Below are 18,908 nucleotides of genomic sequence, written 5' to 3'. Positions count from 1 at the left end.
ACCGCAGAGTCCAGAGGAGAGCTGCCTCCATCCTCAAAGACCCGACACATCCCCAACACAGACTGTTCTGAGGGCAGAAGTATGAAATCTAGAACCTCCCGACTTAACAACTCCTTCTTACTGCCATCAGCCGACAGGAGTATGATTAATCGACATCATACTACCATACTATACCATACTACCATACTATCTCATACTGTAATTTTTGCACGTTAAGCTCTTTTGCACATTACACTTGAAAGTATTTATTTTCTATTTTTTCTATCTTTTCTCTGCATTTTGTGGGCAGAATTTCATTGCACAGAGAAATGCACTTTTCTACTGTACATATGACAATAAATGTTTTGAATCTTGAATCTAAATCACGTGTGAAGAAGAGGCCATCAGCGGTTCAAAGCACCGGCTGTACAGGTTCCCAGCAGACAATACAAACCTCCTTCATTAACTGACTCTCATGCTATGACTGTACAGACTGAGCAGGTCCGCGTGAGAGAGGCCTCACTGCAGTTAGCATAAGCATTTATTTTACAGCTCGTCTGAGTCATTCTGCTCCACAAAGGTCACCCCCCCTACCCAGCTTCCTCTGACCCTGCGAGATTCATGCACAAATAAATGGCTACAGCATAAATTGAAACAGTCCTGATATATAAAAAGGCATTTCATACAAACATAGCATAACCTTGCTGATACAGCCTTGATGTTTGTTAATTTATTTACCCTAACAGCTGGTGTATGCTTATGATTTTAACAGGATTAATAAGCTTGTACACTTATTCATACTTTCTTAAGACCCGTGGTTTGTATTGGCCCCTCCCTCTGCTTCTCTCTGATTGGATCCCCTCTTTCTACAGGAGGTCCAGTGCAGCTGAATGGCGATGATGGTGCAAATCAGATAAAACACACCAGTCCCAGCTTTCAGTACAGCATCCAGAACCTGCTCCCACCTGTCAGACATGCAATACATCAGTGTGTCTGTCAGTCACATGTATCACATTTAAACCTGAAGAACAATGCAGTGAATCTACTCTGACAGAATTATAACCACCTTGATGATCAAGAGCAGCACCGATAAGCCCAGTCCTACATACAGAGCCAGCTGGACCAAGGAGCTGAATAAGAGGGTGGATGTGAACAGTAAAGTCTTACATGCTTTATAGAAACACGGTACAGCCATCTGTACTAGTGTATTACACAGGTTACATGTGAGGAACAAGCGACATTAACAAAGAACTTGAAAATAGCTACAGAATGTTAACTGCTTATAATGATTATTATATAATCTACTAAATCCAAAGAGGCCTACTGCCAATCCCCAGCAGCATAGGGCACAAAGCAGGGGCTCACCCTGGATGGGATACCATCCATCCAAACCGCTTATCCTACTGGGTTGGATGGGATACCGTGTCACATATTTTAAGTGAAATAAAATCAAAAATATGATCTTTATTCTCAAACACAAAAGGGAAGTTTTCCATTCCTGTGTGATTAGGTAAATGCTGATAGCTGGACCCCTACACTACTGTAAATGATGCTGAATGCTTACCTCAGTTTTTCATTATTCCCTCCATCTTCACCATGTGCCAAAATAAGTACGGTAGTGGAAACATGAAAAAAGACAGATAATTTAAAAAATGTTAAAAGCATGTTCTATTAGTCATAAAGATCTTTCAGTCCATTAATACAGGCACATAAAACTACAGCCATCCCCCCATCTATCTTCTAACCCCTCCTCCTGGTCAGGGGTGTGGGGCCTGGAGCCGATCCCAGGCAGGACAGGGCACAGGGATGGAGTACATCCTGGACGGGATGCCAGTCAGTCACAGGGCACATAGACACACACTCTCTATTACAGACACCACTTAGCCTGAATGCATGTCTTTGGACTGTGGGAGGAAATCCACACAGCACATGGAGAATATGCAAACTCCACACAGACAGAGCAGAAGCTAGATTCAAACCACTAAACAAAGAGGACTGAAGCAACAGCACCACCTACTGGGCAACTGTGGCACCTGCATGGAAACTATAATCTGGATAAATAACCCTATTCAGCAACAACTGATAAATGGGGGGATTTAAAGTGATTCCTGGTGATTCCCAGAGATAGTTTAAAAGGCAACAAATAACATTTAAATGCATAATATAGGGTGTTTTATTCACCCTGATGCCTATTGGAAAAACCTTGGCCAACTCAGCATTTATTTGTTTAGCATTTATCTAAGCATAAGGATATTTGTGTTTGGTCGATTATTTCTTTGTTGTGATAATCGTTCTTGGAAATAAATCTTGGAAAATCTGTTTATTTCCCTTTTAAATTGTGCCACATTTGCAAGGAAAATGCACTTGTGGGCTGAGCCCATGAAAAACTTGTCAAATCCTCTCTTCCAAACAGATTCTGCTGTTGTCTCTTGTTTGGTGTCATTTATTGGATTGCATGATTGAAGTCTGAAGAAACTAGACATATTGGCAATTTAACAATTTATTCATTTAACAAACTGGAGTCTCAGTAGCGTGTGGAAGAACCACACACAGCCACAACAAGCTGGCACCTCCTCCTCAAGCTGGTTCACGCACTGCTGTGGGATGCCATCCCATTCTTCAACCAGCATCTGCGTTCTCCGCGTCTTCTCCCCACTCTGATCCTATGATGCAACTGCCGTAGGTAGAATCTGAGCTCATCGCTGAACATGTTCCTCCACATGTTCAGGTTCCAGTGCAGGTGTTGTTGACACCTGCGCAATCGGGCCTGATAGGTGAAGGGCAGTCACGGCAGGCCTCCTGGCAGCCCTATGAGACCGACCAGAGATTGTCTGTGTGCAGTCTGTTCCCAATAGTCTGGGTAGAGAGCCGTTGGCCATATCATCCTGCAAACCTTGTCTGCAAATCTGTAGAAGACTGCTCCTGCATCCTTTAGGGCCTGTTTCTGACCTCCTCCATTATATGGAACTACAGTTTGTAGATGGTACTAGGGTTCACTCCAAATAATGCTGCAACTTGATTTTGCAGAACATCAGCTTGAAGTTGCCCTATGACATGGGCCCTGTCCAGATCAGTCAAACGTGGCATGCTTGGATCAGACACTAACTGCCCTATGACATGGGCCCTGTCCAGATCAGTCAAACGTGGCATGCCTGGATCAGACACTAACTGCCCAATGACATGGGTCCTGTCCAGATCAGTCAAACGTGGCATGCCTGGATCAGACACTAACTGCCCTATGACATGGGCCCTGTCCAGATCAGTCAAACGTGACATGCCTGGATCAGACACTAACTGACCACTGTAGCTGGGTTCATGCTCACAGGTGCTGCTAATCAGGTGGCTCAGATACCTGACTGTCAGCACCTGCGGTATCAGAACCTCGAAACAAGAGTCAATGGCACAATCAGCTTTGTTTTGTTATGACTCCAGGCAGTTTCTTCACCTTGGTAATACCCTGGTAAACACGCCTCCCTCCTGCACGATTATCCCCACAAAAAAGCACAGACCCCCTTTGTTAGTGACACTTTTGGGATCATTTAGTATTTGTCTATTTGTATTGAAACATAAATGATTCACAGCCAGATTTAAATCAGTTACTTACGTTCAGTGCTGGTTGTGGTTGTAGTTGTCTGACTGACAGTAATATGAACTGGGATCTGGTGGTACCCAGCAGCACACCAGTACCAGCCAGTGTCCTTCCTCTCCAGTCCCCTCATTGTCACACTGAAGAATCTGTTTACTCTGTCATCCCTGATCAGGACAGGCCTCCCATCCAAACTCACAGATCTCTCTGATGCACAGGAGCCCCCAAACTTACACCACAACTTCTGACTGTCACTGTTTTTATAGTGACACTGAACAGTGACACTGTCTCCTTCTACACCCGTCACCTCCTGTTTGTCCACTGACAGCCTTGGGGGACCTGAACACACAGATTAGGAACAAACATTGTGATATTTACACAGTAATAAAATATTTATAAATATGAACCAGTGAAAACATGTCTTTTTTATGTTTGTCTAATATGGGCATTTATTATCATATTTAACCCCCTGAATTAGCTCATTTGAACTGAGACTGTTACTTCTCCCAGGTCTCATTTATCATACTGAATAAAATGTAAATGTGCAACCTGTTCTATATAAAAATGTTTTAAAATATGCTAAATATTCTCCTTTATTGTTTGTGTTATTGTCCTTCCTTTCTGATTGAATGACGTGTTACATACTGTGCATCTCACTGGCTACAGTCTGCAGTACAGAATTCTTACCATTAGTGACTGACAGGTAAAGTGATGCTCCAACATCTGAACGTCCACTGATCTTCACAGCACATGAATAATAATCAGATTCCTCAGCTGTCAGATTGTTGATGGTCACAGTGAAGACTCGCTGGTCAGGATCATCTCTGACTGACACTTTACCCTCCTGTGGAGAGTCAGTGTGTACTATGGGAGTACATGAACTCACATTATACCCTCTGCACCAAAATTTCACATGAGTTTTATGTCTGTCACCATAGAAACATGGGATGGTGACAGATCCTCCTCTCCATGCAGACACCCAGCTCACTGTGGACACACTGTCAGCACCTGTGGGGAAATTAACCAACGGAATAAAGATTTTCCACATCACAGCATCTCTAAGTATTAATTCTTGGTTTGTATGATACTTGAATAAGGGTCATGTGTGTTTAGAAGAAGCATGGGGATGCTGTAAAAGACACAGACTGTCATTTTGGCATAAGAACAAGAAAAAATACAAGAAAAAACTGGTGTCTGATCTTGGGAAGGGCTACAGCAGGATGTGGGATTGGGAATCTGAGCCTGGCAGTGTGTACTAGGGTCTGAGAGGAAAACCAGGACCTTAAGTCACTAGTAAAAGGCCCAGATGAGATGAATGAATGGCCTCTTCACTGTGTGGGACGGCCACACCCCTTCAGTACTATGGCCTTACTTGTAAACATATCCAGTCCTGTGATACTCTCCTATTCCCTCTATACATGCTTCCTTTGGGCTCCATTTGTGAACGTTATAATGTAAAATATCATTGCTATGCCGGTGATACGCAGCTCTATCTGCCATTAAAACCTGGTGACTGCTGCTCTCTGGTGGCCCTTTCTAACTGTCTGGAGGATATTAAGAACAGGACAGCAATGACTTTCCTCCAGTTTAATGAGAACAAGACAGAGGTAATGAGTTTTGGTCGCTCAGGGTTTGTTCATGATCTCAGTGAACAATTAGGGCCTCTTTTAGAAAACTTCTGGTCACATACTAAAGATCTTTGTGTCATCTTTGATTCATCATTGAGTTTCATAAACAAATACAGTAAAACCTCAGATTGCGAGCATAATTCGTTCCGGAAATGTGCTCATAATCCAAAGCACTCATACATTCAGGTCCATAAATATTGGGACAACGACACAATTCTAATCTTTTTGGCTCTATACACCACCTCAATGGATTTTAAATGGAATGAACAAGATGTGCTTTAACTGCAGACTTTCAGCTTTAATTTGAGGGTACTTACATACAAATCAGGTGAACGGTGTAGGAATTACAGCAGTTTGTATATCTGCCACCCACTTTTTAAGGGACCAAAAGTAATGGGACAATTGGCTGCTCAGCTGTTCCATGGCCAAGTGTGTGTCATTCCCTCATTATCTAATTTACAAGGAGCAGATACAAGGTCTAGAGTTCATTTCAAGTGTGCTATTTGCATTTGGAATCCGTTGCTGTCAACTCTCAATATGAGATGCAAAGACCTATCACTATCAGTGAAGCAAGCCATCATTAGGCTGAAAAATAAAAACAAACCCATCAGAGAGATAGCAAATACATTAGGTGTAGCCAAATCAACTGTTTGGAACATTCTTAAAAAGAAAGATCGCACCGGTGAGCTCAGCAACACCAAAAGAGTTGCAAGACCACGGAAAACAACTGTGGTGGATAACCGAAGAAATCTTTCCCTGGTGAAGAAAAACCCCTTCAGAACAGTTGGCCAGATCAAGGACACTCTCCAGGAAGTAGGTGTATGTGTGTCAAGGTCAACAATCAAGAGAAGACTTCACTAGAGTGAATACAGAGGGTTAAACTAAAGATGTAAACCATTGGTGAGCCTCAAAAACAGGAAGGCCAGATTAGAGTTTGCCAAACAACATCTAAAAAAGCCTTTACAGTTCTGGAACAACATCCTATGGACAGATGAGACAAAGATCATCTTGTACCAGAGTGATGGGAAGAGAAGAGTATGGAGACGGAAAGGAACTGCTCACGATCCAAAACATACCACATCATCAGTGAAGTATGGTGGTGGTAGTGTCATGGCGTGGGCATGTATGGCTGCCACTGGAACTGGTTCCCTTGTATTTATTGATGATGTGCCTGCTGACAAAAGCAGCAGGATGAATTCTGAAGAGTTTCAGGCAATATTATCTGCTCATATTCAGCCAAATGCTTCAGAACTCATTGGACGGTGCTTCATAGTGCAGATGGACAATGACCTGAAGCATACTGCGAAAGCAACTAAAGAGTTTTTTAAGGCAAAGAAGTGGAATATTATGCAATGGCCAAGTCAATCACCTGACCTGAATCCGATTGAGTGTGTATTTCACTTGCTAAAGACAAAACTGAAGGGGAAATGCCCCAAGAACAAGTAGGAACAGAAGACAGTTGCAGTAGAGGCCTGGCAGAGCATCACTAGGGATGTAACCCAGCGTTTGATGATGCCTGTGCATTCCGGACTTCAGGCTGTAATTGACGGCAAAGGATTTGCAACCAAGTATTAAAAAGTGAAAGTTTGATTTATGATTGTTAATTTGTCCCATTACTTTTGGTCCCTTAAAAAGTGGGTGGCAGATATACAAACTGCTGTAATTCCTACACCGTTCACCTGATTTGTATGTAAATACCCTCAAATTAAAGCTGAAAGTCTGCAGTTAAAGCACATCTTGTTCATTCCATTTCAAATCCATTGAGGTGGTGTATAGAGCCAAAAAGATTAGAATTGTGTCGATGTCCCAATATTTATGGACCTGACTGTATATCAAATCAATTTTTCCCTTTAGAAGTAATGGAAACTCGGACGATTCGTTTCCAAAAATATTCATATAAAAATGACTAATACAAAATATACCGTTAAAATACATAAAACAAATTAACCTGCACTTTACCTTTGAAAAGAATCGTAGTTGGTTTGAAGAAGACGAGAGAGAGGAGAAGAGGAGGGTTATTTTGGAGGACGACTTTTGCTATAACTACCAGAATCACTGCTATCTGTTGGCTCACTGGAGTCTTTTTCTTTTTGTGCGATTTTAACAAGGAACCTATCCAATGACAGCCGCTGTTGCCTCCTTTCAATTTCACAGAAATGTGGACATTGCATTGTTGTTAAACAGATTCATCGCTTGCACTGCTACACCCTTATTCGGGTGATGCTTTTCTACTAAACTTTGACTATACGAGTGAGGGATGCTGACTGAGACCAAGCATGGGAGACAATTACCCACAGTCCCGCAGCAAGATAGAGAGAGAGAAGAACCATCGGCTCAGTTGTGATCACATGACACTCTGCAGATAAAGCGTATACATAATAATCGTCTTTCAAAACACTCGCAAACCAAGTTGCTAGCAATCTGAGGTTTGACTGTAAATGCTGTTGTGAGGGCAGTTTCCGTCAGCTGAGCTCAAGAGCCAGGCTTAAACCACACCAACAGCCAAAGACCTGGAGACAGTTACTGACACTTTTATCTTATCCAAACTGGGATACTGCAATTTTATTATTTGCATAACATTGTCCAAAACAATGTTTTTTATCAGGTATTAAATTTTTATTGTATTATTTTTATGTACAACACACATAGTTTTGGGTTAAGACATTCACACACAGTTACTATGGGCAGCTTTAGAGGCACCAATTCACCTGAACCACGTGTCTTTGGACTGTGGGAGGAAACCGGAGAACTGAGAAGAAACCAGCATAGATACAGGGAGACCATGCAAACTGCACACAGAGAGTTGGGCCGGATATTGAAACCATTTCTGAACATTCACTCCATCTCCACTAAGTATTCTGTATAATATGGATCATGCATAATGATGTTGACATGCCGTGTCTCACTGTAACCTGCCACTCCGACTAATTTTAGTTACATCTTTAATCATGTACCAGTCAGAGTGGTGGCTCTCAGGTCAGGGATCTGTGTCAGCAATCAGAAGGTTGCTGGTTTGAATACTATGAATTCCAGGAGTGATCCTACTCAAGGGCCCAACAATGAAACCTACAATTGTTTCATTCTGGGTATGATGTTAATCTGCATCCAGCCCTGTAAGGAGATTCTCCAACTTACAGGGAAAATGCAGGATTGGCAGTCCAGCCACTGAAAAAATACTCACAGTGGTCTTTTCAGACTAATGTGGTGCTCAGGTATCACCTGCTGCATTCAGGTTCTCATCCCTGAGGTGGTTTGTCATGTGGTGGGGGTGGCAACGTGCTGTAATCAGCGTGAGCCCCCTTGAAAACCAAACTGGTGTGCTTTCCTCCCCCTGCCCTTTGGTATACTCCTGAGCTGTAGAGGCCATAGACTTGAGAGACTACTCAAGAAACCCACCTGACTCTCCATGTTGAGGCCTACAGAGAATATATTTGATTTAATCATTGATGCTTGGTCCCTTCCTCACCACTCTCTTTAATCTATCCCTAGACCAATGTCATGCTTGTACTGCCTTCAAAGTAGCGGCCATCACCCCTATCCTTAAAAAGCCTGGTCTTGACCCAACTAACCTTACCTAGCGCCCAATTTCTAATCTTCCTTTCTCCTCAAAAACATTGGAATGTATAATCTACTCCCAGCTTCTTACCCATCTTCAAAATAATAGCCTCCTTGAGATCCTTCTCTCCTGGCTCTCTCCTCATCCCTCCATCAAAACTCCACAGCTATGGTTGGTGCATTTTCCTATCTAGATCCCCGACTATGGAGGCTCCCTCCCTACTGCTATTCATCTGTTTATCTCAGTTTCAGATTTCAAATACAAGTAAAAACCTTTTTATTTGCTCAAGACTATGACGTTCCTTACTAGGGTTGCAACGATTCATCGAGTAACTCGAATAACTCGATTACAAAGAATCTTCGATGCAAATTCTTTGCTCCGATGCTTCGTGTATTCTGCACTAGTATGTACTGCTTAGTGATGATGGCCAATTCGTGAACAAATCGTTCTTTTTAACTCATTTTTTTAGTGAACGGGTCAAACTGATTCGTAAGTTTGAACGAATCGATTTTTAAAATTCCCATTGTTTCCGGGATAGGCTCCGGACCCTCCGCAACCCAGTAGGATAAGCGGTTTGGAAAATGGATGGATTTTTAAAACCATTTTAAAACGTTTTTAAAACTGATATTTGGCTATTCAACATCTAAAAGCATCACCCGCGATTTCGGATTTATTTTTCAAGTTTGGTCTGCACTTGTCTTTAATGTTTAATCTTTTGTTTGTCACTTACTGTAAGGGACCAAGCAGCAAGGCGACAAACACAGGAACTTAAAGAAATAGGGCTTTATTGACCCCCAAAATACAAACAATAAACTGAAACCTTAATAACTGGGCCCATAAAAGAGGTCGACAAAACATAACATTACAAAGCAAAACAGTAACTGAAGCAAAACTGACCTTCTCAATAAGGAAACATGAGAGAACATATATACTGGTTTGGCCAAACCAATTCACATACAAAAGGGATAAACGAAATAAGCACTACATATAACTAACCAAAGCGAAACAGAACTAAACCCCAATTCCCTCTTTTGCCATAGCAGCACATGGTTCGCTCCTACTCCAGGGGTTGTCCTTTGAGACACCTCCGCCCTCAGCCACACCTTTATACTGAATAAGACCATCCCCCACAACCAAAATAATTACAAGCCAAAAGATTAAACAATCACTACACACAACCCTACAATATCAAAATATATACCCACATACACTACACCTAACCCCAAAGACAATAGGTTTTAGCTATAATGCAGAAAACATACAAATACTGACCCCAGGTCTTACTGTGTGGCTGGAGCCATCACACTTACATTCATCACATTTGCGTTTGTAGACTTCCTTCTGGTGCCGAGAACACCCGAACGGCCAAGTACCTGATCGTCATGAGACACAGTTGCTGTATAAGTGAAGGGGGATATGGTCTCTAACTCAGTGACATCACAAAGGACAATTTTAACGGCACAAACCGGCACAAATGCCGCACAAACAATTGCGATCATCCATCCATCTATCCATCCATCCATCCATCCATCCATCCATCCATTTTCCAAACCGCTGATCCTACTGAGTCGCGGGGGGTCCGGAGCCTATCCCGGAAGCTATGGGCACGAGGCAGGGAACAACCCAGGATGGGGGGCCGGGCCAGCCCATCGCAGTGCACACTCACACACCATTCACTCACACATGCACACCTATGGGCAATTTAGCAACTCCAATTAGCCTCAGCATGTCTTTGGACTGTGGGGGGAAACCGGAGTACCCGGAGGAAACCCCAAGACGACATGGGGAGAACATGCAAACTTCACACACGTGACCCAGGTGGAGACTTGAACCCGGGTCCCAGTGGTGTGAGGCAACAGTGCTAACCACTGCACCACCATGCCGCCCCTGCAATTGTTATACTTTATTTTATTTTTTTCATTATAAAACCTCTCCAATCTGCCAGCGTATTCAGAGAATTCCCTGAAGGTCCTGACAGACCACCACAGGTCTGACTGCATCTCAGGTGTCTGCTTACATAATGTTTGAGTTACTTGATGTAATACCTGGTTCTTTGATAACTTTGCTTGGTGTTTCACTATGGGAATCACTTTGGCCGTGACCAACTACAGAAGCTCCCATGACGTCACATCTGTCTGTGACGGACAGGCCGACCCGACACCAGGCTCCGCCCTGCCCTCACTACCCCAGTTGATGTCCTTGACGTGTCATTGTAGAGGGATTCCTTCCCATGCCTGTGCAAGGAGGGATGTGATGATGAAACACCTCCCTCCATTACCAAAAAACCAGGGATCATGTCAAGTAATATAAAGTTCTTTTTCTAACTTTGCAGGGTGTTTCACTGGGTGTTTCACTGTGGGAGATACAGATGGCTCCCAGAATGCACTGGACTATCCCTAATCCACGGACTACTGGATACAATGTGCTCAGCTTCTGCTCCAAAGAGGAGGGGGGTAGAAAGCTGTCAGCTCCAGCGAAGAGAATCTGTAGGCCGAGTTGCAGCCTCAGGCAGGAAAGCAGGATGAGGACACAGACACACTTTAGTGAGTCCTGACTAAACTGTACACAAGCAGAGGGTACAGACAACCGAGGGTGTTGATATTGGGCGTTCCCATCAGCCGCCTTTCATAAAGTGGCACACTAGGGGCTGCTGTCCAACAGGCTTCAAACCAACACCTACATGACAGGCTGAAATTGCAGCCAAGTAAACCTTAACTGTAAAAAAGTCTTTCAGTTTTCCAGCAAATTGATAAGTTGAATTGTTTGATTTCAACAGAAGATGCTAGCCTCAGAGACAGCAATGGAAATGTTTGAGTGCTACAAAGACTGCAAGCACTTCCAAATAATTTACGTGCATCTGACAGGGGGAGGGGGGGTGCACATGCCATTCATAGCCCTGTCCATCGAGATTGCACCCCAGCCCGATTGTCACCTCTTTTTCCCTTCCCTGGGAGGAAAAAGGCCACAGCAGCAAAGGGGTCCACAAGGAGGTGCCCTCAGGCCCCGGCCTGTCTGCCTCTCACCACCACCTTCTTTACAGAGACACCACTTCTTCATGTCCAATTCCGAAACTGATACAAAACTACAGAGTCCCTGAAAGGAGCTCTGCAAAAGAAGAGAATGCTCTCATTTAACATGCTACAAAACGTATAGACAGATTTGTTGGTCACAGTAACATCACAGGTGTCTTGAAGCTTTTCATCAGTCTTTCATCCTATTTAAAGGGAAAGAACATGCTACTGTGTTGTTTGGCATCATTGTGTCAGTACACTGAACATGGTAAGACCCCACCTAGAATATTGTGTGCAGGTTTGGTCACCATACCTTAAGAAGGACATTGCTTCCTCGGAAGGGGTGCAACGTACGATGACGAGAATGATTCCTGGTCTCAGTGGAATGTCTTATGGGGAGAGGTTAGCTGAGGTGAATCGGTTCAGCCTAAAGCAAAGGAGATTAAGGAGGGACATCATCCAGGTATATAAGATTCTAACAGGTCTGGATGTTGTTCGGCCAAATAGCTATTTCAATATTAGTTTAAATACTAGAACTCGTGGCCATAAATGGAAATTAGCGGGAGAACATTTTAAAATGAATTTGAGGAAGCACTTCTTTACACAGTGTGTAGTCAGGGTATGGAATAGTTTTCCTGCTAGTGTAGCACAAGCTAAAACCCTGGGTTCCTTTAAATCAGAGCTAGATAAGATTTTAACAACTCTGAGCTATTAGTTAAGTTCTCCCCAAACGAGCTTGAGGGGCCGAATGACCTCCTCTCATTTGTACATTTCTTACAGTATGTTCTTATGTTCTTAACATGGACCAGAAAATTCAAAGGAAAGGAGCTGTCTGAGGAGCTCAGAAAGATGATTGTAGACAAAGGCTAAAGGATAATTTCCAAGCATCTTCATGTTCCTGTGATCACAGTTGCAAATATTATTAAAAAGTATATGGTTCATGGGAAAGTAACCAACCACCCAGGACCTGGATGCAAGAGGAAATGCAAGCCCAGGTTGATCAGAAGGATAGTGTGGATGGTATAAAATGTGCCGAGGAAACCATGCGAAACCATTCAAGCTGAGCTCCAAGGTCAAGGTGCATCACTTTCTGATGGCACCATCTGTTGTATTTTGAACAATAATGGGCTTCATGGAAAAAGACTCAGATGGGCTCCACTACTGACAGATAAACATAAAAGCTTGCGTGGAATTTGCTAAAATGTATGTTGACAAGCCTCAAAGTTTCTAGGAGAATTGACAGAATGTCCTTTGGACTGGTGAGACAAACCTGGAGCCTTTTGCTTACATCAGCTCTATGTTTACAGAAGGAAAAATTAAGCTTTAAAAGAGCTGAACTCCATACCTACTGTGAAACATGGAGAGGGCTCGGGTTTGCTTTGGAGCTGCTGTGCTGCATCTGGCACAGGGAACCTTGAATCTGTGCAGGACACAATGAAGTATCAACACTACCAAGGCATCCTGGAGTGAAACATCCTGCCCAGTGTCAGGAAGCTCAGTCTCAGTCGCAGGTCATCGGTCCTCCAACAGGATAATGACCCAAAGCATACAGCTAAAAGCACCCAAGAATGGGTGAGGAAAAAACATTGGACTGTTCTTAAATGGCCCTCTATGAGCCCAGATCTTAATCCTATTGAATATCTGTGGAAAGATCTGAAAATTGCAGTGTGGAGATGCCACCCTTCAAACCTGAGACAGCTTGAGCAGTTTGCTCAGGAAGAGTGGGCCAGACTACCTGCTGGCAAATGCAGACGCCTCACTGTGAAGTACAGAGGTCGCTTGCTGGCAGTGATTACTGCAAAAGGTGGTGCCACAAAATATTAAATTAAGTATTCCCCCGGGACCCTCCAGACCCCCACCCTCGCGCCTCTCCATAGAATAAGCAGGTATAGAAAATGCCAATATACTCATATTGTTCTTACCCCACCCCTGATTTTCGTGACGCTATTTCCCCCCACAGCTTTGATCTACCTTTAATCAAACTTTGCACACATCTCTGTCCTCTAACGTGTTGCTAGTGATTCGAAGCAATGCATTGCTCCACTCCTTCATTTAATCCCGAGTTCCTTCCTTATATAATATACACTGCTCAAAAAAATGTAAGGAACGCTATTTAATCAGAGTACAGCATAAAGTCAGTTAAACATCTGGGATATTGATCTGGTCAGTTAAGTAGCGGAGGGGGTTGTTAATCAGTTTCAGCTGCTTTGGTGTTAATGAAATTAACAACAGGTGAACTAGAGGGGTAGCAATGAGACGACCCCCAAACCAGGAATGGTTTAACAGGTGGAGGCCACTGGCATTTTTCCCTCATCATTTTTTCTGATGGTTTTTTCACTAGTTTTGCATTTGGCGACGGTCAGTGTCACTACTGGTAGCATAAAGCGATACCTGGACCCTACAGAGGTTGCACAGGTAGTCCAACTCCTCCAGGATGGCGCATCAATACGTGACATTGCCAGAAGGTTTGCTGTGTCTCCCAGCACAGTCTCAAGGGCATGGAGGAGATTCCAGGAGACAGGCAGATACTCAAGGAGAGCTGGACAGGGCCGTAGAAGGTCCTTAATCCATCAACAGAACCGGTATCTGCTCCTTTGTGCAAGGAGGAACAGGATGAACACTGCTGGAGCCTTACAAAATGACCTCCAGCAGGCCACTGGTGTGAATGTTTCTGATTGTTTGGTCAGAGACAGACTTCATGAGGGTGGCTTGAGGCCCCAAGGTACTCTAGTGGGCCCTGTGCTCACTGCCCAGCACCATAGAGCTCGATTGGCATTTACCATAGAATACCAGAATTTGAAAAAATGTGAGAAAAGTGGCAGGTCTGCCACTGGCACCCTGTGCTTTTCACAGATGAGAGCAGGTTCACCCTGAGCACATGTGACAGACGTGAAAGGGTCTGGAGAAGCCATGGAGAACGTTATGCTGCCTACATCATTGTTCAGCATGACCGGTTTGGTGGTGGGTCAGTGGTGGTCTGGGGAGGCATATCAATGGAGGGACACACAGACATCTACAAGCCAGACAAGGACGCCATGACTGCCATTAGGTATCAGGATGAAATCCTTGAACCCATTGTCAGACCATATGCTGGTGCAGTGGGTCCTGGGTTCCTCCTGGTGCATGACAATGCCCAGCCTCATGTGGAAAGAGCATGTAGGCAGTTCCTGGAGGATGAAGGAATTGATACCATTAACTGCCCCCCCACGCTCGCCTGACCTAAATTCAATAGAACACCTCTGGGACATTATGTTTCATCCATCCGATGCCACCAGGTTGCACCTCAGTCCAGAAGCTCAGTGATACCCTGGTCCAGATCTGAGAGGAGATCCCCCAGGACACCATCCGTGGTCTCATTAGGACCATGCCCCGACATTGTCAGGCATGCATACAACCACGTGGGGGCCATACAAACTACTGAGTATCAGTTACTGTAATGAAATTTCGGCAAAATGGACTAGCCTGCCGCATCATTTTCCACTTTGATTTTCGGGGTGTCTTTGAATTCAGCCCTCTGTAGGTTGATAATTTCATTTCCATCAAACGATGTGGCATCCTTTCATTCCTAACACATTACCCAGTCTACATCAGTATAGATATCCAGCATGATTTTTTCCCCTATTGATATGTGATGTGTTTTCAAAGTATTCCTTTAATTCAAATTTCAGCAGTGTATAATTACAAAATACGTTAACAAATTGTAATCAGCACCTATAAAAAGTGGATTCAACAGATGACGGTTTGCCTGTTTTTACTGAAAAGTGCTTTTATTTGTCATATTAAGAAAAAAATTTCAAAATTCCAGTGATGGTGTCATCTTTGGCCCAAATGAACCTTTCTGCGATTAGTGAAATGACATGAAAGACACATTTCTTGCCAAATCTGGTCCACATATGAGATTCCAGATGTGAGCCAGAATCATCTTCCATGTTAGGGCCAGCTCTGGCCCGAAACCCTTTTGCCATTGGTGATTTGACATCAGGCAAAAAAAACAAAAAAAAGCCAGAATTGGCCCAAATAAGGAATGTCTACTGTCAGCTGGAATTGCCAGGTTAGGACTGGATATGGCCCAAAGCATTTTGCTATTGCCGGCCTGTAGCCAGATGTGCTGCATCTCAGCCAAACTCGGCCCACATGTGCTTGGTATGTGGGTAGAGCCAATGTCCTCAATGGGCTCCTAGAACAGGCCACATGTGAACAGTTAAGCGATTCCAGTCCAGGTGACCTGAGGGATGTTATACTTTCAAACAGGAACAAAGTGCAAATGTCCCATCAGGGAGGTTGACCGCAGCAGTAGAGGTGGGGGCGGAGCCTAGTCTTGGGTCAACCTGTCCATCACAGACAGATATGATGTCATTGGAGCTTCCATAGCTGGTCATTAGGGAAACCACCGCGAAACCAAAGCGACTCTCATAGTGAAACACCGAATAGTGCCTCACAGAGAAGCAAAGGGTACAAGAGACAGGGGCAGCGTATCTGCACTGACAGTCTTTGTACTGCTTGGACACTAAAGGAGAGACGTTACAGTATCATACTGTGTATTTGGACATTATACTTATAATGTCAAAATCCTGATTCATGGTAGGTTGGTCATGTCTTAAATATTACAAATTGAGAATAAGAAATTTTATAAGAAATATTATATGAAATAATAAATGCAAATTCTGAAGAATATGTTAATCGAAACAGCCATTTCCAAATATTTCCACAACCTACTTGTAGAAATTTCTTCTGAAGTAGCAGCAGATCTCCATCATGATCTCCAAACTGTAGCTGACAGTGTGTGGAGGAGCAGGAGAAAGATCTCTACTCAGTACCACTGTAATGAGTGACACTCACCTGTGAGCCCAGCAATGAGAAGAAACAGGAGCATCAGAGGATCCATGCGTGTGTGTGTCACTGAGCCCAGATCTGTGGAGATTGACACTCACTGCCTCATCCTCTGTACCTTCACTGTCTCTGTCGTTTCTATTGTCACACACAGAGGCAGAGTGAAGGGGGAGTGGACACTTTAAACAGGAAGTGACAAAACCACAAGGCTTAATGTTTAGCACTTCAACAAGTTATAGCATTACCATCACTCTAGAACATATCGTACCAATGTGTCCAATAGTGTCCTTCATTAATAAAATAAACATTTCAGTACGAATAAAGAAAGTTTTGTGAATTAGGGTTAATGATTATTAATATTGTCCATTAGTTTATCTGTTCATCCATCCATCCATCTGCTATATCTGCTTGTCCTGTGCAAGGTCGTGGGGGTCCAGAGCCTATCCTGGAAATTATGTTCGTAAGGCAGGGAATAACCCAGGATGGGGCACCTACCCCTTGCAGGGCAAACACACCACTCACACATGCATACATATGATAATACGCTCAGACCAGTGCACCTCAGCCTGTTTTTGGCCTGTGGGGGGAAACCAGAGAACCTGGAAGACACGGGGAGAACATGCAAGTACAGCTGGAAAATGAAAAAAATTTAAGTCTTCGGCTTGCTTGGGTTCCTGTGTTAGTCATGTGACTTTTAGCTGTTTACTGCACAGACGAAAATAAAGTGTGAAATGAAGACCTGAGGGGGAGAGACACCGCAGAAAAACCTGTAGTGTGGGCCAGTACATCCTGTCAAAGGCTGCTGTTGTGATAACGTGCTATATAAAAATAAATTTGTTTGTTGTTGTTACGGCCCTGCCTTGTGGACCTCTTTCTTGCCCTTCACCGCCAGTGTACCTAGTCTCTAGTGTGATTTCCCTCATCTCCAGGCTGCCGCATAGATCAGTGGCTTGTGTATGCAGCACAAATATTGTGCCCTTGTATTGTGGGAATAAGGCTTACTGGAATTGATTTCTGGATTTTTGTTGTCTGGTGTTTACTTCAAGTTTTCATACAGATGTCTGTGTATTTAAGTGCTTCTGCTTTAGGCTGCCATTGTAATGTCATGGTGTATTGTTACCATGTGTTTTACTCCTTGTATCCTGTCCCCGTGTTGCACTGCATCCTGGTGGTTTCCCTTATGGTTTTTGTAGCTTGTTTTAGTTTTAAGTTCTATTAAGTTCTATTAGTTTTCTGACCCATTATGGTCCTGTTTGTGAGATTCCCAGTATTCTGTACTCTGTTTTGTTTTGGAGCCACAAGTGGATCATCACATCTCTTCCTGCCTGCATTATGCCCTGAGTCCGCAACAGTCTCTATCTTTGCTCTGCCGCTGCATACATGCACACCACTTCCAGGGCCAGCTTTGCTCTCACGCTGATATACTGACAGATTATGCACATCTTATATGTTGTTTTAACCCTTAGCTTATTAGTAAAGGCTGTTTTGTACTTACTTGGTGTGATGGTCCACTTTGTATTGGCCTTCAGCTGACCCATGTCACGATGATCTTTACATTGTTTGTACACTGATGCATTATCTGTGTATTTCTTGATTTCTCTCACACATGAATGTAATGCAGCTAAATCATAAGCATGGTGTAGAAGTTATTCTCAGAAAAGCACTTATTCTGAAAAGCAGAAATGTCGTCATACAGGATGTGAGTGTGAGACTCTGCAGAAACACTGTGTGCTGCATACAGAGGGTCTGACCTCAGGCCTTTGTTTCAGTCTTTATTATGTTTTATACAGTTTTTAAAGTACCACTTCAGTAGGTCCTTTTAATCTCTGTGGATCAGGCCTATTAGGAAGGTGTCTCTGTTAGTCAGGGGTGGGGGTGTCTGTGGGGGGGGGGGGGGGGTAAAGTCAGGTGCTGAGCACATTGATTCACTTCACCTGGGCTTTATCAGCAGCTCTGTCAGACTGAGAGCTGTTTGTGTTTCTCTCAGCCCCTGACAGACACACACAGACTCAGATGCCTGAGTCCGCAGCCTGTTGTTTTATTACAGAGATTCCTACAGATAAAATATACTAAAGGGTGGTAATAGCAGCTCCAGCTAATTGCAAACTAATTAATCTAACTTTGATTACAGGTATAGATATGAAAGTACTGGTAAATGTAACTATATCTGTACACTTTGTCAATCCAGCATATATCCATCCATCCATCCATTTTCCAAACCGCTTATCCTACTGGGTCGTGGGGGGTCCGGAGCCTATCCCGGAAGCAATGGGCACGAGGCAGGGAACAACCCAGGATGGGGGGCCAGCCCATCACAG

The 18,908-nt window shown here is 43.6% G+C and overlaps 1 protein-coding gene across 1 annotated transcript; it reads right to left on the bottom strand.

The window, feature by feature from the left end:
• Positions 1 to 480: 480 nt before the first annotated feature.
• Positions 481 to 18,236, bottom strand: LOC125740831 (polymeric immunoglobulin receptor-like). The gene is made up of 6 exons (XM_049012542.1): positions 18,086 to 18,236; positions 16,600 to 16,728; positions 4,253 to 4,573; positions 3,584 to 3,904; positions 1,544 to 1,568; positions 481 to 944 (listed from the first exon to the last, which is right to left on the bottom strand). The coding sequence occupies exons 2-6, from the start codon at positions 16,643 to 16,645 to the stop codon at positions 785 to 787; spliced, it is 873 nt and encodes a 290-aa protein (XP_048868499.1). The 5' UTR covers positions 16,646 to 16,728; positions 18,086 to 18,236; the 3' UTR covers positions 481 to 784.
• Positions 18,237 to 18,908: the final 672 nt, after the last annotated feature.

Source organism: Brienomyrus brachyistius, chromosome 4 (genome assembly GCF_023856365.1).
Source record: "Brienomyrus brachyistius isolate T26 chromosome 4, BBRACH_0.4, whole genome shotgun sequence".
NCBI lineage: Eukaryota > Metazoa > Chordata > Actinopteri > Osteoglossiformes > Mormyridae > Brienomyrus > Brienomyrus brachyistius.
Note: the sequence above shows the minus strand (reverse complement) of the source record. Positions and strands in the feature narration are given on the sequence as shown.